This window comes from Erinaceus europaeus, chromosome 23 (assembly GCF_950295315.1).
Source record: "Erinaceus europaeus chromosome 23, mEriEur2.1, whole genome shotgun sequence".
In the NCBI taxonomy this organism is placed as follows: Eukaryota; Metazoa; Chordata; class Mammalia; order Eulipotyphla; family Erinaceidae; genus Erinaceus; species Erinaceus europaeus.
The window spans coordinates 13782040-13807005 of NC_080184.1; the positions used below are offsets into that span (position 1 = coordinate 13782040).

Consider the following 24966-nt stretch of genomic DNA (forward strand, 5'->3'; position numbering starts at 1 on the left):
CGGCGCCGCCTCCCATTGGCCGCCCGCCGCCCCGCCCCGCGACCGCGCGCGCGACGTCACCGCGCCGGCCCACCGCTCGGGAGCCGCCCCCGCCGCAGAGGGGCGGGAGCTCGCATCTGATTGGCCGGCGGCCGCCCGGCGCGGACGCCCATTGGCCGAGGCGAGCCAGCGGGCCGGCCCCCGGAGACCGACTGTCAATCCCCGGCCGGGGAGCCTCCGGCCCCGCCCCCCCGCGCAGCCGCAGTCCACGCACGGGGGTCAGAGGTCACGGCGGGGGGCTCCCGGGGGCGGCGCGCGCCGGACGGGCTTCCCGGGGGTCCCGTGTGACGCCCCCCCCACCCCCCCCGGCGGCGCGGAAGCAGAGGGCGGCGCAGGCCAAGTGCTCGCTCCTTTATGGCAGCGCCGATCGTCCGGGGCCCGCGCCCGCGCCGCCCTCTCCCCCCGCGGCCCGGCCCGGCTCGGCTCGGCTCGGCTCGGCTCGGCTCGGCTCGGCTCGGCTCGGCTCGGCTCGGCCCGGTCGGCGCGGCTCGGCCCGGTCGGCGCGGTCGGGGCGGCGGCTCACAGGCAGTCCATGGAGTTCTCCGCCAGGAGGCCGGGCACGTAGCCGGGCAGCCCCAGGCCCTTGGCGGCCGCGGCGCAGCCCAGCGCGGGCTCGGGGCTCCCCTGCGGCTCCGGGGGTCCGTCCCAGCTGATGTGGAAGCGGGTCACGCGGGGGCTGGAGGCCAGGATGTTCCGCTGGAGCTGGGGGGCGGCGGGGGCGGACGGTCAGCAGGGCGGCCCCGCCCGCCTCCCGCACACCCCCCCCCCCCCCCGGGACCCGGGCTCCGCGGCCCCCACGCACCTGGGAGAAGTCGGGCTTGGGGGGCGGGTTCTCGCGAAGCTCGGGGTCGGGGTACTCGTTGTTGACGTAGTAGCCCACCCGCAGGAACTCCTGGCCCAGGTAGGTGCAGGTGAGCAGCACCACCGTCACCCCCACCGCGTCCGACTCGGGGATCAGCGCTGGGTTGGGGGCGTCCGCCTGCAGGGGGAGGGCCAGGGAGGTTCTTAATGTGCGGGAGGCCTCGGAGACCCCCGCCCCCCGCCCCGGGAAGCCCCGGTGGAGCTCGGGCTGGGCTCGCCCGTCACAGGCATGGCATCCTGAGACGCGTGAACGAGCGAGAAGTGTCGCGGGGAGGTGTGCGGGCATCTCTGTCTCCCCCTCTCCACGCCATCTGTCTCGGCTCGCCCTCAGTGAAGCAGGCCCTCCTCCCCCGAGGTGGGCTCAGGCAGGGGTGAGTGAGAGCTTAGAGGTTGTGCTGGTGGCTCCCAGGGGTACGAGACTCAGGCCGGAGCCCTGGCACCACGTGGAGTGCCCTGGTGCACCAGGAGAAGCTCCCGGGCTCCGCCGTCTCTCTCTTGAGAGTCAGAGGTGTGTGTGTGTCCGCATGGTGGGTAGTGTCGGGAGTCTTCAGCATGAGGGCCCGGGTTCGGGCGGCGCTCACCTGGAAGACAAACATGTGTCTCCCGGCGGGCACGGGGCCCACCAGCACAGAGTCCAGGACCTGGTCGAACTCCTCACTCTCGGCTGAGCCGACATAGATGATCTTCCACTGCAGGTCTGGGGGAGGGGGGGAAGGGCTGTCAGAGGGGTGGGGGCTCCCCAAGGGCCCTGGGCCACCCTGCCCTGGCTGGAAACTTCCAGATCGGTTCTGTTTGCTGCTGGGGCTCGAGGCCTGTGTGACTGAGCCCACCGGCCCGGCAGACTCCAAAGGGAGAGAGAGATAAGAGACAGACCCAGACCCCTAGTTCTCTCTCTCTCTCTCTCTCTTTTAAAGAATCAAAGAATGGCAGAGGGAGGGAGCAGCACCCTTCTGATTCCCCCATCTCTTTTGATTTCTTTCTGACTTGAACCCAGGGTCCCGGCGGCCAAGCACCGCGCCGCCCCCCAGCCCCACCCTGGGACTCGGGTTTGGGAACAGCCAGAGAGAGAGAGAACTCCACGGAGCCGGGGAGTGACCTTGACTGGACCTGCGGGGCCCCTGGGGCGGCGGCCTGGCAGCAGCTGAATTAAGATGCCGGTGCCCCGAGTGCGGGGGCAGGAGGCGCCTCCTCTTTCACACACCGGGCCTGGTGCCACCTTAGTGGACCCCTCCACGACTGGGACAGATGGGGGGCGACTCAGCGTGCCAAGGTGATCCCCTCAGGAACCCTGACTAACTCCCTGGCCTTCTAGAGCTCGGGGACCCCCCTGCAGTCCCCCAAATCTGGAGGCAGTGCCTGCTGGCCCCAGGAGGACAAGGTCAGCCTCCCGGCCTGGCCCACAGCCGTGGCCTATTTTGGGCGATTGCACAAGCGCCAGCCAGGATCCTCACAGGAAGCGGCCTGGCCTGGGGGTGCAGATGGGGGGTGGGGGGGGCAGCTTCCTGGAGCAGACAGGACAGACTGTCACCCGAGCTCCCAGGCACTGCCCAGGGCCGCCCACCTCGCCCCAGCTGGCTGCCTGGCCTTCAGGTCTTGGGGTCCACTCAGACCGCAGACTCTTCTGATTCACCAGGAGGAGTTAAACATACTGATTAATAAAAAAAAAAAGAGGGAGTCAGGCGGTAGCGCAGCAGGTTAAGCGCACGTGGCGCAAAGCCAAGGACCAGCATAAGGATCCGGGTTCGAGCCCCCGGCTCCCCACCTGCAGGGGAGTCGCTTCCCAGGCGGTGAAGCAGGTCTGCAGGTGTCTGTCTTTCTCTCCCCCTCTCTGTCTTCCCCTCCTCTCTCCATGTCTCTCTGTCCTGTATAACAACGACGACATCAATAACAACAATGTTAAACATCAAGGGCAACAAAAGGGAAAATAAATATTAAAAAATCATTAAAAAAAAAGATTGAGAGGGAGAGAGGGCAGGTGTAGACAGCATCATGGTTCTGCAGAGACTCTCCTGCCTGAGGTTCCAAAGTCCCAGGTTCCATCCCCAGCACCGCCATCAGCCAAGCTGAACAGGGCTCTGTGCTCTCTCATTAAAAAGTATAAGGGGAGGGAGTCAGGCTGTAGTGCAGCGGGTTAAGCGCAGGTGGCGCAAAGCACAAGGATCCCGGTTCGAGGCCCCGGCTCCCCACCTGCAGGGGAGTCGCTTCCCAGGCGGTGAAGCAGGTCTGCGGGTGTCTGTCTGTCTCTCCCCCTCTCTGTCTCCCCTCCTCTCTCCATGTCTCTCTGTCCTATCCAGCAACAACAACAGCAATAACAACAACAAGGGCAACAAAAGGAAATAAATTAAAATACAAAAGTATAAGGGGGCCAGGCAGTGGCGCACCTGGTGAATCGCTCACATTATGGTGCACAAGGACCCGGGTTCAAGGCCTCGATCCCCACCTGCAGGGGGAAAATTTCACGAGTGGTGAAGCAGAGCTGTAGGTGTCTCAATTTCTCTGTATCCAGTAATAAAAATTAATATATTTATCATAAAAAATCCACAGGTCACTTTTTTATTTTAGAACCTTTTGCGCGGAAGCACAGGTCCATTTCCCTTTTCTGTCTTTGCTGTCAGACACCACAGCGCTGGCTCTTCCCCAGGGGCTGTGAGGCCTCCCATGTGGCGCTGGAGTTCTATTCGGATCACGTGTTTGCCTGGGGAGCTCCCCCCCCCCACCCCCATTTTCTGACGCGATGGAGCCACTGCCACCTTGGGTCTGCTCTGAGGGAAACCGGCTTTGCTGCCTGGGCAGGGTGGCCCTGGGTTCGATCCCCGGCACCAGAGTGTCTCACAAAAGGATCCAAGACACACGCCCTCTAGCGCCCCCTGGTGTGGAAACACTCTCTCTCTCTCTCTCTCGCTCGCTCGCTCGCTCGCTCGCTCTCCCTCTCTCTAGCGCCCCCTGGTGTGGAAGCAGCTGATTGGTTCAATCTCTCAGCTTCTAAAAGGGGGGGAGAGAAGGAGCTCCCCCAGTGTCCAGATCAGCACCCTGGCACCACCCTGGGGGAGCCCAGGCACCCGGGGAAGCTCTGGTGCTTCAGAGTGGGAAAGCCGGTCTGGGAGCGGGCGCAGCGCTGAATGGGCCAGGCCTGAGGGCCGAGAAGGAGACAGACAGACAGACAGCGACTGAGCCTTACAGCCCAGGGCCTGGAGGGACAGTGCCAGGAAGGTGCCCAGGGAGAAAGATCAGGGAGATCCTGCCGGTCTCCAGATGGGTCCCTCGGCTGGCAGAGACTCTCCTGCCTGAGGCTCTGAGGTCCCGGGTTCAAACCCCAGCACCGCCAGCAGCCGGAGCTGAGGACTCTGGGCTGTGTGTGGTCTCTCTCTCCGTCATTACAGGAAAGCAAATACGAAAAATAAAGAAAAAAGGGAGGGGGGGGCTGGGCGTCGGCGCACCTGGTGGAGCGCACGTCACAGTCCACAAGGCCCCGGGTTCGAGCCCGGGGTCCCCACCGGCAGGAGGCGGGGAGGGAAGCTTCGCAAGTGGTGAAGCGGGGCGGCAGGTGTCTGTCTGTCTGTCTCCCATCCTCTCGTTCCTGGCTGGTCTCTCTGCAGTAAATAACGACGGGAAAGCGCTGGAGTCTCAGGCCTGAGGTCCTGGGTTCGAGCTCCAGCCTCTCATGTGCCAGAGGGAGACTGTGCCTGCCTGCCTGCCTGCCTCTCTCTCTCTCTCGTCCAGCGGTCAGTCTTCAAAGGCAGGGAAACCAGAGCGAGAGAGCGGCACAGACAGATGCCAACCACAGACAGACCGACCGACCGACCGACCGACCCACAATGCACCGGAGAGCCAGCCCTCTCTTCTGCCCCTGCCTCCCCGCCCTCCCCGCCCACCCCGCGGAGAAGGGGGGCTCTGTGCCCCCCATCAGCAGGGAGGGAGATGGGGGGCCGACCGGGGTGCCGGGATGGCCAGTGGCAACTTTTGACGGGGCGCCGATCGGGCTGCGCGGGGGCTCCGGCTGTGGAGACGCGGCTTCGGGGCGGAAGCCGGGGGCCCCTGACGGGGGAAGCGGGGGCGCGGCTCCGGGAGGGAAATGGGGGCGCCCCCCCCTCACCGTCCGCCAGGGCCTCGCTGCACTCGAAGCTGATCTCGAAGCGGAAGGGGCTGTGGAAGGGGCTCGGGTTCTCCAGCACCGCCACGTTGAGCACCGACACCTTAGCCATGGCGGCGGCCCGGGTGGGCTGGGAGGGGGCCCTGGGCTACGCGGGCTTCACCCGCCCGCTCCCTCCGCCGACTGCCGCAGCGAGCCGCCGCGCGCCCCCTTCAAATAGCCGGCCCCGCCCCGCTCCGCCCGCCGACCAATCACGGCCCGCGCTCGCGCCCGCGCGGCCACGCCCTCCGCCAATCCGCCCAGGCCGGCGGGCGCGCGCCCGGCCACCCGGACCAATCGGCGCGGCTCGCTCTCGGGGGGGCGGGGCCATCGGGCGCTCGTCTGTCGGCAGCCAATCCCGTGCGCCTCCGACTGGGGGGCCGGGAGCGGGTGGGCGGGGCCTGAGCCCGGAGCCAATCGCGAGGCTTCCCGCACCGGCTCGGCCCGCCCTCCGCCCCGCCCTTCCGGAAGCCGCCTCCCGCAGCCCGGCAGCGCCGCCAACCGCCGAGCGGGGGCGCGCGGCGCTGGCCGAAGAGGGCGGGCGGGGCGGGAGCCGAGGAGGCGGGGCCGCCGCCGGTATCCTGGGAGACGATTGGCTGGCCCGGCGACGAGGGCGGGACGTGATTGGCGAGAGCAGAGCGGAAGTCGGCTGCTGGAGCGCTGGGCGCCCGGTGTGGGTAGCGGGGAGACGTGGCGTCGCCGGCCGCCCACTGGGGGGGGGGTGTACGCGGCGGGGGTCTCCACGGCCCAGCAGCCTGGGGGTGGGAGGGTCGGTTGCGAGTTGGAGGGGAGATGATACGGCGGGAACGCGGGGTCCGCTTTTGGCCAACCGAGGGCCTCCGGGGTGCTTCCGGCGGGTCAGCGGGCCGTTTCCGGTGGGTCTGAGGCGGGCTACTTCCGGTAGGTTTCCTGGGCCGTTTCCGGTGGGCCTGCGGTGGCCTACTGGACGGCTTCCGATAGCCTTCCGGGGCCATGTCCAGTGGGCCTGTGGTGGGCTACCGGGCGACTTCCGGTAGGCCTCCGGGGCCATTTCTGGTGGGCCTATGGTGTGCTACTGAGCGACTTCCGCTAGGCCTCCAGAACCAAGTCCAGTGGGCTACTTCCGGTAGGCCTCCTGTGTCGTTTCCAGTGAGACTGTGGTGGGCCACTGGGGTCACTTCCGGTAGGCCTCCCGGGCCTTTTCTGGTGGGCTACTGGGAGACTTCCGCTAGGCCTCCAGGACCAAGTCCAGTGGGCTACTTCCGGTAGGCCTCCTGTGTCTTTTCCAGTGAGACTGTGGTGGGCCACTGGGGTCACTTCCGGTAGGCCTCCTGGGCTGTGTCCAGTACACTTGTGGACTACTTCCGTCTGGCGGCCTGGGCCGTTTCTCTTGGGCCTGTGGTAGGCTACTTCATGGCTTCTAGTGAGCCTCCAGGGCCACTTCCGGTGAGCCTCTGGTGAGCTACTGGACGACTCCCAGAGCCGTGTCCTCTGGGTTAGTGGTAGGCCTCCTGGGTTGTTTCCGGTGGGCCTGTGGTGCGCTACCGGATGACTTCCCGGCTACCTCCAAGGTCAAATCCCACAGTGTGCCTGTGGGCTATTTCCGGTAGGCTTTCTGGACCGTTTCCGGTGGGCCGCTGGTAGGTTCCAGGGCTGCTTCCGGCGAGCCATTTCCGGTAGTGCCCGGAAACCCAGGAGTCCGCTAACAGCCACGGGTCCGAGGGTGCCAGACTTCGAGAAGCCTCTCGTCCCCCATCACCGGGGAGTCCCCAGGGCGCCGGGGCAGCCACCTGCGTGCACCCGCACAGCCTGCTGACAGGACAGGAGCGGCCGGGGACACGGGTCTCCCTCCCGCAGGAAGGCCGGGCCCCCCATCAGTGACGCGTGCGCTCTGCGGGCCGAGCTGCCTCCCGCCCTGAGATTCAAGATGGCGGACAGCGTCCCGGGCTTCTGAGCAGCGACAGGAGGAGAGAGAGTTCCAAGCACCGCAGCGGTCCCGGGGTGATTCCAGTGATCTCCTCCGGATTATCACAACTCGGGCTTCCGGCCATGCTGGGGCTTGAACCCGGGGCCTCGCAGCCTCAGGCAGGCAAGAGAGCCAGTTGCAGAGCCCCTGTGCTGTCGCCCCAGCTCTGTCATCATCATCACCACCATCATCACCACCATTAGTTTATTATTTCCCCAGACCCTGCTGAGCGCTGGCTGCTGGTGGAGCTGGGGATGGAACCTGGGGCCTCAGAGCCTCCAACTTGAAAAAGTCTTTGGCAGAACCATCATCATCACCATCACCATCATCATCTTCATCATCGTTTTCCCCAGGGCCCTGCTCAGCACTGGCTGCTGGTGGAGCTGGGGATTGAACCTGGGACCTCAGGGCCTCAGGCAGGAGAATCTTTTGCACAGTCACTGGGCTGTCTTCCCCAGCTCCCCACTTTTTTGTTTGTGCTGAATAGTGGGCTGTAGGGTTGTAAGAGGGCAGAGTCTTTTTTTAAAACATTTATTTCCCCTTTTGTTTCCCTTGTTTTATTGCTAGAGCTATTATTGTTGTTGCTATTGTTGTTATTGATGTCATTGTTGCATAGGACAGAGAGAAATGGAGAGAGGGAAGTCGGGAGGTTAAGCACACGTGGCGCACACGTGGCCTAAGGATCCCAGTTCGAGGCCCCGGCTCCCCACCTGCAGGGGAGTCGCTTCCCAGGCGGTGAAGCAGGTCTGCAGGTGTCTGTCTTTCTCTCCCCCTCTCTGTCTTCCCCTCCTCTCTCCATTTCTCTCTGTCCTATCCAACAACGACGACATCAATAAAATAAAAGGAACAAAAAGGAATGAGTAAATATTAAACAAGAAATGGAGAGAGGAAGGGCGGATAGAGAGGGGGAGAGAAAGACAAGACACCTGCAGACCTGCTTCACTGCCGCGGGCCCTGCTGCGATACCGACCCCCAGAATAGAGTCTTGTGCCCCCCCCCCCACACACACACACCCCTCCCAGAGATCCCCTGGGCTTTTCACAAGTCTCAGACACAGTTTGCTGGCTTCAGATATTTTCTGGGCGGGGCCGGCAAATCGAAGTGCATCAGGTCTCCAAATCCCACATCTGAGTGAAACCACCTGCTAGTCGGGCCTCACCTCTTGGCTGCTGGTGGTGCTGGGGATCGAACCTGGGACCTTGTTCACGTGGTCACTTCCTTTCTGCAGCCTCTGACACTTTTCTATTTAAGACTACTATTTATTTATTTATTTTACCAGAGCCCTACTGAGCCATCCGGTGTGACTCTCAGCTCCCAGTCAGGCTGGCCTGCAAAGTAAGGCCCCCGATCTTTCTGGAACCTGAGGGAACCCTGTGCGGAGGCCTCAGCACCACCCGCCAGCCCCACTGGCTCTACCTGCCCAGCTTTCAGCTGACCTGCGCCAACTCAGAAAGCAGAAGTGAGGGCCAGGGTGACAGCATGGGGGTTCTACACACAGACTGCTGGGTGAGGCTCAGGTCCCAGGTTTACTCCCCAGCACCCCCACCAATAGCCAGAGCTGAGCAGCGCTCTGGGGTGATATCTGTCTCTCTCTCTATCTATCTGTTTACCCTCTCATCATCTTTCTGTTATTTCTCTTTCATTCAAATAAATAAAACTTTTCTCTCCTAAGTTCCCAGGTTCAATCCCCAGCACCAGTCTCAGGCAGAGCTGAGCAGAGCACTGGACTCTCTCTCTCTCATCATTAAAATAAAAAGGGGGGCCGGGCGGGCGGTAGCACAGCGGGTTAAGCACAGGTGGTGCGAAGCACAAGGAGTGGCGTAAGGATCCCGGTTCGAGCCCCCGGCTCCCCACCTGCAGGGGAGTCGCTTCCCAGGCGGTGAAGCAGGTCTGCAGGTGTCTGTCTTTCTCTCCCCCTCTCTGTCTTCCCTTCCTCTCTCCATGTCTCTCTGTCCTAGCCAACGACGATGACAGCAATAACTACGATAATAATAACCCCAACAATAAAACAACAAGGGCAACAAAAAGGAATAAATAGCCTCCAGGAGCGAGCTCCTGTGATAACCCTGGAGGCAAAAAAAAAAAGGGGAGGGGAGGTAGAAAGGTAGATAGGGAGCCAGGTGGTGGTGCGCATGGTTGAGCGCACATGTTACAGTGCACAAGAACCAAGGTTCGAGCCCCTGGTCCCTACCTGCAGGGGAAAAGCTTTACAAGTGGTGAAGCAGGGCTGCAGGTGTCTCTCTCTCTCCCTGTCTATCACCACCTTCCCTCTCAATTTCTTTTTTTTTTTTTTTTATTTTTTAATTTTATTAGTAACTTAATAGTGATTAACAAGATTGTAAGATAACCCCTCTCAATTTCTGATTGTCACTATCCAAAAAATAAATAAAGATAATAAAATAAAGGGTACAAGGACCGGCATAAAGATCCCAGTTCGAGGCCCCGGCTCCCCACCTGCAGGGGAGTCGCTTCACAGGTAGTGAAGCAGGTCTGTAGGTGTCTGTCTTTCTCTCCCCCTGTCTTCCCCTCCTCTCTCCATTTCTCTCTGTCCTATCTAACAATGACATCAATAATAACAACGACAAAGATAACAACAGCAACAAAACGGAATAAATAACTATAAAAAAAGAACGTTGATAGAATGTCCTTTGGATGAAATGGATGGGACGGGAAGTGATTCTGCTTAGGAAAGAGATGAAAGTGGGGGGCCAGGCGGTGGGGCACCTGGTTAAGTGCACACGTCACAGCGCACAAGGACCGGAGTTCAAGCCCCTGGCCCCCACCTGCAGAGGGGAAGCTTCTTGAGGGGTGGAGCAGGGCTGCAGGTGTCTGTTTCTCCCCTCAATTTCTTTCTGACCTACCAAACAGAATAAAGAAATAAACAACATCGTGGTCTGGGAGGTGGCACAGTGGATAAAGCGTCACTCTCAAGCATGAGGTCCTGAGTTCAGTGCCTGGCAGCACCTGTACCAGAATGATGTCTAGCTCTCGCTCTCTCTCCCCCGTCTTTCTCATTAATAAATAAAATCTATTTTTAAAAAAAAGAAATAACACCACCAACAAAAACCAGATATATAAGGCGATGTGTGTGGCTGGGTTAGACCCTTAACATGAGAGATGGGATTCCACGGTGGATGGGGCTGAGGAGACGAGCCGGAGACCTCAGAGACACCATCCAGGGTGAATGGTGGAACCTTCCAGAACCGGGAGTCCCGGCATCAGCACCACCACCCCGTCCCTTTACCTCCAAGGACTGACTGACGCGCCACTCTCGTTTTTCCAAGAAATCTTAATTTCTTTATTGATTTTTTTTTTTGACTCAACGATTTTTTTTTAAAACTTTTTGTTTTTTTCTGAAACGTTCCCGCTGCGATGAGCCTTTGTTTTTGTTTTCTTGTTTGTGGTTTTGTTCTTGTTAAATACACTCGACCCAAAATTGGTTTGGCATATCGAAAAGTTGGGGGGTGGGTAGGGGGGGAGGGCTGGGCTGGGCTGGGTGTGGGGGTGCGGGGAGGCCCGAATGGAGAGGGAGGAGGAAGAGGAGAGAAGAGGAGGAAGAGGAGGAGGAGGGATCCGAGAGAGATGGGAGAGGAACACAGAGACAGCGAGAGAGACACTAAGGGAGTGAGGAAAAAAGGGGGGGAGGTCTACGAAGCCCAACACTCCCCCCCTCAAAAAAATAAAGCAATCCAAGAGGTAGGAAAAAAAATAAAAAGCAAAATGAAACTGAAAAGCAGTTGGATTCAGAAGCCCGAGTTGTGGGGGGCAGGAACCAAGACCCTTGCTCGCTAGGCCCCGGCCGGGTGCAGGGCGGCAAGGCACCGGGTCCTGGTCTTGGGGTGTCGGTGGGGCCCACCCCGGCCAGGCCACGTGGCTCTGAGGTCTGGGGGTGTCTCCCTCCGCCGCCCCCTTTCTCCCCCTGATTGTCGAGACTGGAGAGATGGGGGGCTCCCCTGGGGTCTGGGGTGCCCCCCACCCCGCACCCCCTCCTGGCTGGCGTCAAGGCGGGGTCTCAGACTGCGGGCGGGGGCGCCTCCCCCCTGCCCCTCCTGCCAGCTTAGAGCGGCGACCCCCCAAATAAACCCCAGGGCGGCCCCCGGCCTCCTGGCATCGCCCCCCTCCGCCTGCCTCGATCTTTGGTCGCCCCCTTCCCACCCTCGCTGAGTTGGGGGCCAGGGAGGGGCGCCCTCCTCCTCACCCCCCCCACCCCCAGAACTCCAGGCGGGCGGGGCAGGGCGGACCCGATGTTCGCAGACTCATGGCACTTGTGAGGGGCGCCCCGGGGATGGCAATGATGGGGGGCGGGGGCCCAGACCGCCTGGCAGCCGCCCCCCCATCCCCCTTGGCAAAAGCATCTTTGGGTGTGGGGGGGGCCCGGGCGGGGCAGGCAGTGAGGTTCACGCCCCGAGATGCCGCGAGGGGCTGAGTTCTGGGTTTCTGATCGGTCGGGCTTCCCCGCAGCAGGCGGCGTGGCGTGGCGCGGCGTGGCGTGGCGGGGGGTGGGGGTGGGCGCAGTCCTGGCCGCCTGCCTGGAGGCGGTGTCCGCCCCCCCCCACCACTGCGCCCCGGGAAGGTGGGGAGTCGGCCAGGAAAAAAAGGGGGGGGCCCTTCCCGTCGTCCCGCTCCGTCCGTCCGTCCGTCCGTCGTCCGTGGTGGTGTTCTCCAGCCTTCAGTTAGTGTTTCTTCTTCTCTTCCTTCTTCCTCCTCCTTCTTCTTTTTGTCTTTTTTGTTGGTTGGTTGGTTGGTTTTCCTTTTCCATGTCGTGGTTGAGATATTTACAGGCGCGGGGCGCGGGGCGGGGCGGGGCGGGGTGGGTGCGGGGCGGGGTGGGTGCGGGGCGGGTGCGGGGCAGGGCGGGTGCGGGGCGGGGCGGGTGCGGGGCAGGGCGGGTGCGGGGGCCGGGGCGGGGCCGGGCGCCGTGGGGACTTGTGCTCTGCCGAGTGGGGCGCGGCGCCTAGAGGCTGGTGACCAGCTGCATCTGGCCGTCGCCGTCGGGGCCGCCGCCCTCGAGCGCGGGGCCGCCCAGGTAGGGGTCGCGGTAGTAGGCGAGCGGGGGCCGCGGCGGGTAGAAGGGCCCGGGGGGCCCGGGGGGCGCGGGCGGCGGCGGCGGCAGGTCGGGGGGCCCCTCGGGGCTGCTGTCCGGGTAGGGGGGCGAGTCCCGCAGGCCGGGGAAGCGCGAGTCCCGGGGGGCGCCGTCGGGGGGCGGCTCGGGCTCGTCGGCCTCGTCGCTCTGGTACAGCACCGACTGCGCCCGCGGCAGCAGCAGCGGCTCCTCCAGCGCCGTGTACAGCAGTCCCGCCGCCGCCGCCGCCGCCGCCGCCTCGGCCGCCTCCTCCGCGCAGCCCGCCGGGCCCGCGCCCGCGCCCGCGCCCGGCCCCGCGCCCGGCCCCGCGGGCGGCACTCCCGGGGGCTCGGGCGCGGGGGGCCCCTTGGCGCCGGCCGCCGCGCCCCGCAGGTTGTTGTGCACCAGCTCGGAGATGATCATCTTCTCGAAGGCCGCCGCGTCGGCCAGGTGGCGGCCCCGGGGCGGCTCGGGCGGCTCCCCGGGCGCGAAGTCGCCGCCGCGCAGCGAGTAGCTGTTGTTGAAGTTGCCGTTCAGGGGCAGCGTGTCCGCGCCGCAGGCCTCGCGGGCGCCCAGCGGGTGCTCTGGGGGGGGGGGGGGGACACACGGTCGGCCGGTGTCTGTCCGTCCGTCCGTCCGTCGGCCTGTCTCTCTCGGCCCCTAAGGCTTCGCGGCCCAGGAGGGGGCGCCGTGGCTAAGACACTGGCCCGGGGTTCGAGCCCCCGCGGCTCATGTGCCAGAGGGAAGCTCTCCCGGGTGGTAAATCAAACAATAACCCTAATAGTAAATCCTTAAAACAAATCAGACCAGGGAGACAGCAGGCGGCTTCTGCACACAGACGCTCCTGCCTGGGGCTCTGAGGTCCCGGGTTCAGTCCCCAGCACCAGCAGCAGCCAGAGCTCAGCAGGGCCCTGGGCTCCCTCCCTCCCTCCCTGTCTCTCTCCATCTTTCTCTCTGTATCTCTCTAACTTACTCAAAGAAATGAAACATTCATTTTATGAATTACGGGGAACACAGAGAGAAGCATTGGCCTCCCTCTGGCACCAGCGTGCGATGCCGGGGATGGAACCCAGGACCTCAGGCCTGAGAGGTCAGCGCTGTATCCACTGAGTCTTCTCCTGGGCTGTCCTCTCTCTCTCTCTCCCCCTCTGTCTTTCTCTCCCTCTCACTCTCTGTCACCAGGATTATCTCAGGGGCTCAGTGCCTGCACGACTTCCCTTCTGGGTGTCCGTTTTTCTTTAATGGTGCTAGAGAGAGAGAGAGAAAATAGGAACACATACAGAGAAAGAGAGAGAGAGAGAGAGAGAGACAGCAGCAGCCCTGCTCCTCCGCTCATGAAGCTTCCCCCCTGCAGGTGGGGAGCAGGGGCCCGAACGCAGGTCCCTGTGCCCAGCAGTTCTACCTTCCCTTCCTCCATTTAAACGAAATTAGTGAATCTGGGGGTGGGGGGAGAGCGAGCCCAGAGTCCTGCTCAGCTCCGGCTCAGCTCCGGCTGGAGGTGCTGTCGGAGGCTTGAACCCGGAACCTCAGAGTTTCTTTCCCAGAACCGCCATGCTGTCTGCCCAGGCCCCTCCCCTTTTTATTCTGACTGTTCAGAGACAGAGACAGAGGCAGAGAGGAGAGACGCCTGCAGCCACACCCCTCCCCTGCAGCTGGGAGCCCTGCTTCTGCCAAGCAGTTTGTCTCTGTTTGTCCTTGCCGCCCCAGCTGATTCTTCAGAGACAGACAGACAGACACACAGAGAGACGCCACAGCACCGAAGCCTCCCCCAAGCGGCGGGTGGCACCCCAAGTTCTCTGCCCCCCCCCCCCCCGCCCGGTAATCCTCCCCCAGTCCCCGCCCCGGGAGGCTCACTCACTGGATTCCCGGTAGCTCCCTGGAGGTGGCGGCCAGGAGGGGGAGAGAAAGACGGGGTGGGTGAGAGGGGGTCCTGGGGGGCCCAGGGGGCTCCCTCCCGTCTCGGGACTCACCTGGGGAGTTGAAGACGGGGGGCGAGGAGGGGTTGAAGCCCACCGACTCAGCGATGAGCGTGTTGTAGGGGCTGGTGCCCCCGCGAGGCTGCAGCACGGGGTTGGCCAGCAGGTGGTTCCCCATGGTGCCTGCGGGGAGACCCCGTCACCGGGCGCCCGAGACCCCCGGCCCTGCCCCGGCCACGGGGGGCACTCACCTCGGTTCAGGGTGGGGGTGCTGTTTATGTCCCCCGCCATGAAGGACGACTCCGTCTGCTTCCTCACCGTGTCGTTCCACATCCTCCGGATTCGGCTCTGGGGGCGCAGGGGGGCCGCCGTGAGGGTTAGAGCCCTGGGGGGCCGGGCCCCCTCGCAGCCCCTGGGTGCGGTACCTGGGTGCCTGTGTAGTAGCGCGCGTTGTTCCGCATGGCGGAGGTCTTGAGGGAGCCGTGGGCGCCCCCGGGTGGGGAGCGGATGCAGCAGTAGGAATGCCGCCAGCACTTGCTGTACTCCTTGTGCACCTGTGGGGTGCGGGGCGGGGCGGGGGGCTCAGGCTGCGGGGAACCCACCTCTCCTCCTTCTATCCCCACCCCGGGACACTTGGTCCGCTCGGTCCTTCACGTGGTCGGTCGAAGGACAGAGCTTCCCCAGGTGCCTGGGACTCTGCCCACACGGCGCCCGGGCGTCGAGCCTTAGGCTTTTTTTTTTTTTTTGCCTTTTAAAAACATTTTGTTTTTTATCGGATAGAGGCAGAGAGAACTCGAGAGGGATGGGCCGCCCACCTTCTTCTGCAGCGCGCAGTGAAAGACGAAGATGAAGACGCCCTGGAAGGCGTTAAAGGTGGTGAACAGATAGGCCATGACCATCGACTCCTTGTTGATAAAGAGCAGCCCGAACGCCCAGGTGAGGCCCAGCAGGAGGAGCAGCACAATGGCCCCCAGCGCCCAGGACCTGGGACGGGACGGGACGGGACGGGACGGAGGGAGGCCGGGGGTGAGGCAGAGAGACAGAACTAGTGCCCTGCTCCACCGCTCAGGAGGCCGCTTCCCCCCTGCAGGTGGGGCGCAAGGGGCCTCAAATCCAGCTCCTCGCTCCTGACTCCTGGGGAAGTAAGTGCCCTGTGCCTCCCACCGGCCCCGCTCCCCCAAAGGTTTGCTTAAGTGGATCAGAACCCCCTGACGGGCACCTGCTATGCTGAGGCTTGAACCCGGGACCTCACTGGCGTGTCTGGGGCTGTCAGGGGCTATCTGAGGTGTCTAGGTAGTGTCTAAGGAGTACCTGGGGGTATCTGGGGGTGCCTGGGGGTATCTTGGGGTGTCTGGGAGTGTCTGGGGGTATCTTGGGGTGTCTGGGGGTATCTTGGGGTGTCGGGCTATCTGAGGTGTCTGGGTAGTGTCTAAGGAGTACCTGGGGGTATCTGGGGGTGCCTGGGGGTATCTTGGGGTGTCTGGGAGTGTCTGGGGGTATCTTGGGGTGTCTGGGAGTGTCTGGGGGTATCTTGGGGTGTCTGGGGGTATCTTGGGGTGTCTGGGGGTGCCTGGGGGCATCTTGGGGTGTCTGGGAGTATCTGAGGGTATCTGGGGTATCTTGGGGTGTCTGGGAGTGTCTGGGGGTATCTTGGGGTGCCTGGGGGTATCTTGGAGTGTCTGGGGGTATCTTGGGGTACCTGGGGTTATCTTGGGGTGTCTGGGGGTATCTTGGGGTGTCAGGAGCTATCTGAGGTGTCTGGGTAGTGTATAAGGGGTGCCTGGGGGTATCTGGGGGTGCCTGGGGGTGTCTGGGAGTGTCTGGGGGTATCTGGGGGTGCCTGGGGGTATCTTGGGGTGTCTGGGGGTATCTTGGGGTGTCTGGGGGTATCTTGGGGTGTCTGGGAGTGTCTGGGGATATCTTGGGGTGTCTGAGGTTATCTTGGGGTGTCTGAGACTATCTGAGCTGTCTGGGTAGTGTCTAAGGGGTGCCTGGGGGTATCTGGGGGTGCCTGGGGGTATCTTGGGGTGCCTGGTGTATCTTGGGGTGTCTGGGAGTGTCTGGGGGTATCTGGGGGTTCCTGGGGGTATCTCGGGGTGTCTGGGGGTATCCTGGGGTTTCTGGGGGTATCTTGGGATGTCTGGGAGTGTCTGGGGGTATCTGGGGGGTATCTTGGGGTGTCTGGGAGTGTCTGGGGGTATCTTGGGGTGCCTGGGGGTATCTTGGGGTATCTGGGGGTATCTTGGGGTGTCAGGGGCTATCTGAGGTGTCTGGGTAGTGTCTAAGGGGTGCCTGGGGGTATCTGGGAGTGCCTGGGGGTGTCTGGGGGGTATCTTGGGGTGTCTGGGAGTGTCTGGGGATATCTTGGGGTGTCTGAGGTTATCTTGGGGTGTCAGGGACTATCTGAGCTGTCTGGGTAGTGTCTAATGGGTGCCTGGGGGTATCTGGGGGTGCCTGGGGGTATCTTGGGGTGTCTGGGGTATCTTGGGGTATCTGGGAGTGTCTGGGGGTATCTTGGGGTGTCAGGGGCTATCTGAGGTATCTGGGTAGTGTCTAAGGGGTGCCTGGGGGTATCTGGGGTATCTTGGGGTGTCTGGGGATATCTTGGGGTGTCTGAGGTTATCTTGGAGTGTCAGGGACTATCTGAGCTGTCTGGGTAGTGTTTAATGGGTGCCTGGGGGTATCTGGGGGTGCCTGGGAGTATCTTGGGGTGTCTGGGGGTATCTTGGGGTGTCAGGGGCTATGTGAGGTGTCTGGGTAGTGTCTAAGGGGTGCCTGGGGGTATCTGGGGGTGCCTGGGGTATCTTGGGGTGTCTGGGAGTATCTTGGGGTGTCTGGGAGTGTCTGGATATATCTTGGGGTGTCTGAGGTTATCTTGGGGTGTCAGGGACTATCTGAGGTGTCTGGGTAGTGTCTAATGGGTGCCTGGGGGTATCTTGGGGTGTCTGGGAGTGTCTGGGGGTATCTTGGGGTGTCAGGGGCTATCTGAGGTGTCTGGGTAGTGTCTAAGGGGTGCCTGGGGGTATCTGGGGGTATCTTGGGGTGTCTGGGAGTGTCTGGGGGTATCTGGGGGTGCCTAGGGGTATCTTGGGGTGTCTGGGATGGTCTGGGGGTATCTTGGGGTGTCTGGGGGTATCTTGGGGTGTCTGGGAGTGTCTGGGTATATCTTGGGGTGTCTGAGGTTATCTTGGCGTGTCAGGGACTATCTGAGGTGTCTGGGTAGTGTCTAAGGGGTTCCTGGAGGTATCTGGGGGTACCTGGGGGTATCTTGGGGTGTCTGGGGGTATCTTGGGGTGTCTGGGGGTATCTTGGGGTGTCTGGGAGTGTCTGGGGATACCTTGTGTCTGGGGGTATTTTGGGGTATCTGGGAATGCCTGGGGGGTGTCTGGGGCTACCTTGGTTTGTCTGGGGGTATTTTGGGGTGTCTGGGAGTGCCTGGGGGTATCTTGGGGTGTCTGGGGTATCTTGGGGAGTCTGGGGGTATCTTGGGGTATCTGGGTTGACTGGGGTATGTCTTGGCTGTCGGGGTGTCTGGGGTGTCAGGTGTGTCGGGGTGTCTGGGGTGTTGGGGTGTCTGTCTGGGGTGTCAGGTGTGTCGGGGTGTCTGGGGTGCCTGGGGGTGTCAGGAGTGGCAGGGTGCGGGGGCACACACTTGATGTTGTCCAGGCGGCTGGAGTCGGGCTTGAGGACGGAGGAGCTGCGGACCATTTTGTGCAGAGTCACCATGAGGAATACCAGGTTCACCTGCAGGGCGGGGGCGGGGGCTCAGGCAGGGACCCCAGGTTGGGGGGATACGGGGGGGGGGTGTGTGTGCCCGGGCCAGCCCCGCCCAAGGCTGCGATGCAGAGCCTCCTTCTCTGAGGGCTCCCCGGCTCGCCCGGGCGCAGGGGTCCCAGTGGGAGGCAGGCCCCAGGGCTGTAGAACGGGGGTGCGGGCCGGACCCTCTGGAAACCACAGGAGACCCAGGCTCAGCTGGGGGGGGGGCGTTTAGCTCAGGGGTCCAGGCCGGATCCAGACAGAAAACTGGGGGGGGGTTCCCCGTCCCGGCGGAGGCTCCGGGCCGCCCTCCAATCAGAGACGTGTTCTCAGGGGTCCCCCGCGCCCCCCACTCACCACGATGACGAAGGACACGGGCCCTATGAAACTCCAGATGAAGTGATTGTCCGCCCGCAGCCAGCAGCTGCGGAGACAGAGACCAAGACGGGGCGAGGTGGGCGGCGGGCGGGGCACCCTCTCCCCCGGGGCCGGGTGGGTCCGGGGGGGCCCCCACTCACGCCTTCTCGGTGCCGTAGCTGCGGTAGTCCACGGCGGCGGCGATGCCCACCACGAGCGCGGGGAAGCAGTACCCGCCCAGGTAATAGTACTTAGTCCTCGAGTACTCGCTCTCGAAGACCTCGACCAGCAGCAGGTACAGGTGCACACCCTCCAGGCACAGCCAGGAGAAGGCGGCCAGGAAGAAATAGTGCAGCAGCCCTGCGAAGATGGGGCAGGCGATCTGGGGGGCGGGGGCAGAGGGGGTCAGGGCCGCGGCCGGGGTGGGGGGGAGATCCCCCCGCACCGGCGTCCCCCGGGCCCACCTCGTACTGCGTCTTGTCTATGCCGACCAGGAAGAGCAGCTCGGCCAGGAAGAGGTTGATGCAGAGGTTCTTGTGAATGGTGTTGCGGTCCGTCTGCAGGCCCCGCAGGAAGCAGAAAGTGGAAATGCAGATGGCCAGGCACACCAGCGAGATGACGATGCCCACCCACGTGACCACCGACAGCAGCAGCTCCTTCATGCGGCCCTGGTGCTGTGGGGGCGGGGCGGGGCGGGGTCGGCCTTCTGGAAGGTGGCGGGACAAGGGGGTAGGGAGCTGGGGCGGGGTGGGGGCGTGGTGGGGCCTCGGGCCTTGTCCCTCCCGACCCTGCCTGGCTCTCTAGAAGGTTCTTTGGGACGGGACGGAGGGCAGTGGGGGACCCCAGTGGAGGGGTGGGGTCGGGGCCTCGGGCCTTGTCCCTCCCGACCCTGCCTGGCTCTCTAGAAGGTTCTCTGGGAGGGCGTGGGGTGGGGGTCCAGGCTGCGGCCCAGCTTCCCTGCCCTCCCCGCCCCTGCGGGTGGCCCCGGGGGCTCACGATCTCTCGGTGTGCCATGAGCACGGCGAAGTGGGTGAGGTGACTGCAGGCGCAGGTGGTGTGCGTGCGGTTGGACTCCAGCAGCCGGCAGCCCTGCGTGGACCAGTAGCCCAGCATGGAGCGCTCTGAGTAGTTCCAGAAGGTGCAGTTGGCGTTGAAGTGGTTCTTCACCTGGGGGAGGGGGTGGGGGGGACGCTGGCTCAGAGCCCGAGGGGGCCCCAGGGGGGGGTCCCTGGAGGGCCCCCACTCACCTCCAGGTGGGCCAGGGTGAAGATGACGGGGTCCATGAGGAAGACGCGGCTGGACTCCTTGTTGATGGAGGCGGCGATGACCTGCGAGTTGACCACCAGCGAGGCGCCCCCCGCCTCGCCCCCCAGCTTCACTGTGGCGTTCTCCGTGCTCAGGAAGAGGCCCAGGTTGTTGTAGAGGATGAAGACCACCTTGACGACGCCTAAGGGCGAGGACGGGGGCTCAGGTCAGAAGGGGTCCCCCATGATCCCTCAGGGCACGGGCATCAGTCACTGCCCCCAACCTCCCAGCCTCCCAGCTGCGGCTCCAGGCTCCTCCCCGCGCTCTGTCCCCTCCCTCGGGGCTCCAGGGTGTCAGCGGCGAGCCCCCCGGGCGGCTGTTTGGGGTCCCCCGGCCCACCCACTGACCGTTGCGGCTGTTCTGCTTGATGGTGTTGGCGGACAGCTGGATGGAGCTGTCCCCGGGATGATCCTGGGGGAAAACCAGCTCCTGCACCTGCCCCTCCGTGCTCAGCACCGTCACCTCCAGCACTGGGGGGACACGGGGTGCTCGGGCCAGCTCCTCAGGAGACCATAGCCCTAGAGGAACCCCGAGGGAGCCCCCACCCTGCGGTCCCCCCCCCCCCCCCGCCGATAGGCCCCCTCCAGGATTCCACCGACTGCCGGGGCCCACACGCACCCACGTTCTGCTTGGCAGCCAGGAAGCGCGCGGGCTCGCGCACGTTGTCCGCCAGCAGGAAGGCGCCTTCCTCTAGCACGTCCAGCAGCATGGTGGCCGTGTGCGCTTGCTCTGTGCCATTCATGTCCTGCCACGACTCCAGCGCCTCCGGCCGAAGCAGGTTGTCCACTGTCTCCACCACAGCCTGCGGGGGGTGGGGTGGGGGGGCGATGTCAGGGCCCCCTCAGCCCCACACCCCGGGGTCTAGGCCCTCACGGCCCTCAGAGCCCCCCCGCTCTGGGCCCCTAGACCCCCAGGGTCACCTGGGTCCTCAGAGACCCCAAAGTCCCCACCTCAGAGCCGAGATACCCAGGACCCATGTGTCCCCAGAGCCCACCACCTCGGGACCCTAGGCCCTCAGCCCCCAAGGGATTCCATAACCCTAACAGAACCCCCCAGGGTCCCCACCCCTGGCCCTAGTCCTCCAGAGCCCCCCACACTCCCAAATCCCTGGGACCCCCAGAGCGCTTGGTGGCCCCTATAGCCCTCAGAGCCCCCACCCGTAGAGCCCACGGCCCCAAGGCCCTAGACCCCCAGAGCCGCCCCACATCCCCAGATCCCCAGCTGTTAGATCCCAGAGCCTCCCGATGACCCACAGTGCCCCCTGCACCCCCAGATCCCCAGGCACTGAGACGCCCATCCGCCTCCCAGTCCTCAGAGCCCCTCCCCAAGGTCCCCAACCCAGAGCCAAGACCTGCACACTAGACCCCGCAGCTCCCCCACACTCCCAAATTTCTGAGCACCTAGACCACCAGTGTCCCCTGAGTGCCACCACAGTCCTCAGAGCCCACCCCCCCCAAGGTCCACAACCCAGGGCCTAGACATACAGAGACCCTCACACACCCAGAGCCCACAGCCCCGGCCCCTAACCCCAGAGTACCTGACCCTCAGAATCCCGGGCCTAATCCCAGACCAAGACCCCCAGCCCCACAGCCCTCAGTGTAGGCCGTAGGCCCCAGAGCCCACTGAACAGGCCCCGTAGAACCCCAGAACCCTCGACCCTCAGAGCTCCCTGCCTCACGCCAACACTTAGATGCCCAAGAACCTCCCACAAGCCCAATTCTCTGGGCCCCTAGATGCCCACAGCCCTCAGAGCCCCCTGCACCACCTCTAGAGGCCATCCCCAGGCCCTAGACCCCCAGATACCCCCATGGGCCCCCACAATCCTCAGAGTCCCCACCCCAATGTCCCCAACCCAGGCCCTAGACCCCCGGAGCTCCACATGCCCCCAGAGCCTACCACCCTGGGTCACGAGACTCCCAAGTCACCCATGGGCCCCAACAGCCTAGACCCCCAGACTCCCACAGCCTCCCGTGGACCACACCCCTAGAGCCCACTGCCCCAAGCCACTAGACCCCCACAGCCCCTGGAGCCCCCCGCCCCAGTCCCCTAGACTCCCAGACTCCTGAGAACCCCCCCACAGCTCCAAGCCCCTGTACCCCCCACTGCTCCCCATAGCCCCCCACTCCAGGTCCCTAGACTCTCACAGTCCTCAGAGCTCTTCCCCACCCCCTGCCCCAGACCCCCAGGGGCCCCATCCCCCGCGTCTCACCTTGATGTAGTCCTTGCATGTCCTCTCCCGCTTATGCATCTGGAGGGGAGATGGGGGGTCAGGGGCCCCTGCATTGGGGCGACCCAGGGACCCCCCACTCCCAGATGGCCCAAGAGGGAGCCTCAGCAGCTCTGGGGGTCCTTCCCCCACCTCCTGAGCACTGAGGAGATCGAGGGCCCTTCTTGTCTCTCAAACATGGGGGGTCCTAGGGTACCCCTATTCCCAGGGCCTGCCAGGAGGGGAGCCCCCACTGGCCTGGGGTCCTTGCTCCCCAAACGTTAGGCTGAGGGAAAGGGACCCCCATTCCCAGGACTGCCAGGCAGGCCTCCCAGCCCCCTCCCCGACGGGGGTCTCTCTCTCTCTCTCTCTCTCTGTCCCCCGCCAAGGCCGGGTCGTGGGGGCCCAAGGCCACCTTGTTGTAGTTCTTGCCGGCCGACTCGCGCTCCACGGGCCGCAGCGCCTGCAGCTGGGCGTCCAGGATGTCAAGCAGCTGCTCCAGCAGCCGCACAGACGACGACACGTCGCCCGCAAAGATGGGGCCCCGTGTGTGGCGCGCCAGCTCCCCGGCGATGTTGGCCGCGTTCTCCCCGCTCTTGATCTGGGGGCGCCCGGGGTGGGGCATCAGGACCGCTCGGCGCCCCCAGACCCGCAGCACCCGGGGGCGCCATGCCCACCCGCCACCTCCCGCTCGGGGCTCGGGGTACCTTCTGCGCCACCTGGTTCACCCACGGGGACGTGCAGTTGCTGAGGTCGGGGCCCCGCGGGTTCCAGAGCCCCAGAGCCGGGAGACACTGGAAGGAGGCGATTCCTGGGGACACGGACAGACGGGGACACAGAGGCAAGACAGGAGGGGGTCCCGGCGGTCAGACCCACAGCCCTTCGTAGTGACAGAAGCTTCCCCCCCACCCCCGCCACAAGGACACCCCCTTTCCAAAGGCTGTGTCGCTGGGATTTAGAACTTTCTAGAAAGCCCATCTTGGAAACCTCTGGCTACAGGGGGTGGGGAGGGGTCCTGGGAGTTGATGGGCCCCATCACCCCACTCCCACCAGCGGGCACCTGGGCCCTGTCACCTCTGTAGCCGGGGACAAGTACAGGACAGATGGAGAGCGGCCGCCCGGTGCTGCCACTAGCTCTGGGCTCTGAGGACAGGCCGGCTTCCTGCCCTGCCCTGCCCTGCCCTGCCCCCCGGGGAGGGTGTCACAGCAGGTGACAGAAAGGTGATAGCCAGTGACAGGTGGTAGAAAGGTGGCAGTTGGGAGTCGGGCTGTAGCGCAGCGGGTTAAGCGCAGGTGGCGCAAAGCACAAGGACCGGCATAAGGATCCCGGTTCAAACCCCGGCTCCCCACCTGCAGGGGAGTCGCTTCACAGGTGGTGAAGCAGGTCTGCAGGTGTCTATCTTTCTCTCCTCCTCTCTGTCTTCCCCTCCTCTCTCCATTTCTCTCTGTCCTATCCAACAACAACAACAACAATAATAACTACAACAATAAAACAACAAGGGCAACAAAAGGGAATAAATAAATAAAATAAATATTTAAAAAAAAAAAAAAAAGAAAGGTGGCAGTTGACAGAGGTGACACAAAGGTGATAGGAGGGTGACAGAAGGCGGCAGGTGACAAGGAGGTGAGGAGAGGGTGATGGAAGGTGGCATGGTGACGGGCAAGTGATGGCTGGGTGACAGGTGGCAAGATAATGGGCGGGTGACAGAAGGTGACATGGTGATGGGAGGGTGGCAGGTGACCAACAGGTGCCAGCCGAGGGCTGGAGGGCGGCACTCACCTCGGGTGCCCTTGGGGCAAGGTCTCTCCACCAGCATGCCCTGCTGCGTGGCCGGCCATTGCACCCGCCGCACCTCCCGGGCCTCGCAGAAGAGCTCGGGGGCCACGTGCAGGTCGGGCGCGGGGGGGCGGCGTGTGCCCGGCGCGGGGGCGGTGGCGGGGGGCAGGTCAGGGCCCAGCTGGTTGATGGCGCCCACCGGGTGCGTGGTGAGGGGCGCGCGGCGCAGGGGCGTGGTGGCGGCGGGCGCTGCGGTGCTGGTGAGCGGGGTGGGCCGGGCCGTGGTGGTGGTGCTGAGCGGCGGGGCGGTGGCGGGGCCTGCGGGGAGGAGGGGGCTGGGGTCAGCACATGCACCCCCAGGCAGCGACACCCCAAAACAGAGGCAGGGCAAGTGGGGGCGTGGCGGGGCAAGAGGGAGCAGGACTCGTAGGCTCCAGGCCCTGGGTTCGAGGCCCCGCACTGCACATGCCAGCATCTCTCTCGCCTTCTCACAGAAGCAGAAAGAAATCTACCTTAAAATAAGGACGGCCAGGAGCCGGGCGGTAGGTAGCGCATCGGGTTAAGCGCAGGTGGCGCAAAGCGCAAGGACCCGCATAAGGATCCCGGTTCGAGCCCCCGGCTCCCCACCTGCAGGGGAGTCGCTTCCCAGGTGGTGAAGCAGGTCTGCAGGTGTCTGTCTTTCTCTCCCTTTCTCTGTCTTCCCCTCCTCTCTCCATTTCTCTCTGTCCTATCCAACAATAACAACGACATCAACAACAACAATAATAATCACTTTAACAATAAAAAAGGGAAAAATAAATATAAATATTTAAAAAATAAGAATGATGATAATAACCACAACAACAGAGGCCAGGCAGTGGCGCTCCTGGTTGAGCACACACACCGTCCACTTTCAAGGACCCCAGGTTCAAATCCTGTGGCCCTCCAGCTGTGCAGGGAAGCGGAGAAACTTCACAACAAGCGGTGGAGCCAGTCTGCAGGTGTCTTTGTCTGTCTCTCTCTCTCTTTCTCTTCTCTTGCTTTTCCTACCTTCTATCAGACTGAAAAGAAAAAGGCTACCGGGAGTGATAGATTCATGGTGCAGGCTCCGAGCCCCAGAGATAAAACCCTGGTGGGCAAAAAAAAAAAAAAAAAAAATTCAGTTAAATTGGAAACACAACAAAAAAGAACAAAGGTGGTTCCAATCCAGCCAGTGCCTCAGTTTCCCCAATTTGAAATGGAAGTGGTACTGGCCCAGCCCCTTCTCAGCATTTAGGGGGAGACATGTTAGCCAACTCTAGGGTGCTTCTAGCCCCCCGACTGCTGTGTGACCCCAGGACCCCTCATGTGTGTCCCATCCTGGGGTCCACGGCTGGAGCTGGGGGCTCCTGCGTATCCTGGTGGTGGTGGGGGGTCTGTGTCCAGGGCTGACCCTGAGTAGGGGGTCCACAGCTTGGGGTGTCTAGAAGGTCCTGGGTCCACAGCAAGTGGGGTTTTTGGATGGTGGGGGCCCACAGTTGGGGAGGTGACTGGAGAGCCTGGGGCCTCCTAGGTGGTGGTGTCCACAGCAGGAGGGCATCAGGGGTCTTGGGCGGCGGCATCCCTGTGGACGGATCAACCACAGGTGCGGGCCA

The 24966-nt window shown here is 63.4% G+C and overlaps 3 protein-coding genes and 1 long non-coding RNA gene across 6 annotated transcripts in view; 1 reads left to right on the forward strand and 3 right to left on the reverse strand.

The window, feature by feature from the left end:
• The window catches only part of PRKACA (protein kinase cAMP-activated catalytic subunit alpha), a 24085-nt gene extending 24038 nt beyond the window's left edge, over positions 1-47 (reverse strand). The window contains exon 1 of the mRNA XM_060181864.1: positions 1-47. This exon is cut by the window's left edge and continues 275 nt beyond it. The gene's annotated coding sequence lies outside the window, so the exon portion shown is untranslated.
• A 457-nt stretch (positions 48-504) lies between these two features.
• Positions 505-5197, reverse strand: ASF1B (anti-silencing function 1B histone chaperone). Of its 2 annotated transcripts, XM_060181865.1 has the most exons (5): positions 4994-5197; positions 4338-4481; positions 1482-1597; positions 842-1018; positions 505-741 (listed from the first exon to the last, which is right to left on the reverse strand). In XM_060181865.1, the coding sequence occupies exons 1-5, from the start codon at positions 5100-5102 to the stop codon at positions 559-561; spliced, it is 729 nt and encodes a 242-aa protein (XP_060037848.1). In that variant the 5' UTR covers positions 5103-5197; the 3' UTR covers positions 505-558. The 2 variants fall into 2 exon arrangements, with proteins under 2 accessions (XP_060037848.1, XP_007532473.1); XM_007532411.3 differs by lacking the exon at positions 4338-4481 and having other exon boundaries at positions 510-741; positions 4994-5191.
• Positions 5198-10245: 5048 nt separating this feature from the next.
• ADGRL1 (adhesion G protein-coupled receptor L1) overlaps positions 10246-24966 on the reverse strand; it is a 44250-nt gene continuing 29529 nt past the window's right edge. The window contains exons 6-23 of one of the 2 annotated variants that reach the window (XM_060181860.1): positions 23357-23671; positions 22284-22387; positions 21992-22177; positions 21580-21618; positions 19989-20172; positions 19718-19840; positions 19313-19512; positions 19062-19232; positions 18530-18739; positions 18227-18447; positions 18066-18132; positions 17605-17696; positions 14768-14936; positions 14378-14506; positions 14204-14300; positions 14007-14135; positions 13895-13912; positions 10246-12620 (exon numbers count right to left, since the gene is read on the reverse strand). In XM_060181860.1, coding sequence (XP_060037843.1) covers positions 11929-12620; positions 13895-13912; positions 14007-14135; positions 14204-14300; positions 14378-14506; positions 14768-14936; positions 17605-17696; positions 18066-18132; positions 18227-18447; positions 18530-18739; positions 19062-19232; positions 19313-19512; positions 19718-19840; positions 19989-20172; positions 21580-21618; positions 21992-22177; positions 22284-22387; positions 23357-23671 — 3146 coding nt within the window. In that variant the 3' untranslated portion in view covers positions 10246-11928. The remainder of the gene's footprint in view (positions 12621-13894; positions 13913-14006; positions 14136-14203; positions 14301-14377; positions 14507-14767; positions 14937-17604; positions 17697-18065; positions 18133-18226; positions 18448-18529; positions 18740-19061; positions 19233-19312; positions 19513-19717; positions 19841-19988; positions 20173-21579; positions 21619-21991; positions 22178-22283; positions 22388-23356; positions 23672-24966) is intronic. The other variant, XM_060181861.1, reaches the window with a different exon arrangement.
• On the forward strand, positions 22383-23414 carry LOC132535561 (uncharacterized). Its single transcript, XR_009547340.1, has 3 exons — positions 22383-22825; positions 23135-23161; positions 23288-23414. It is a non-coding gene; the product is annotated as an uncharacterized LOC132535561 (long non-coding RNA).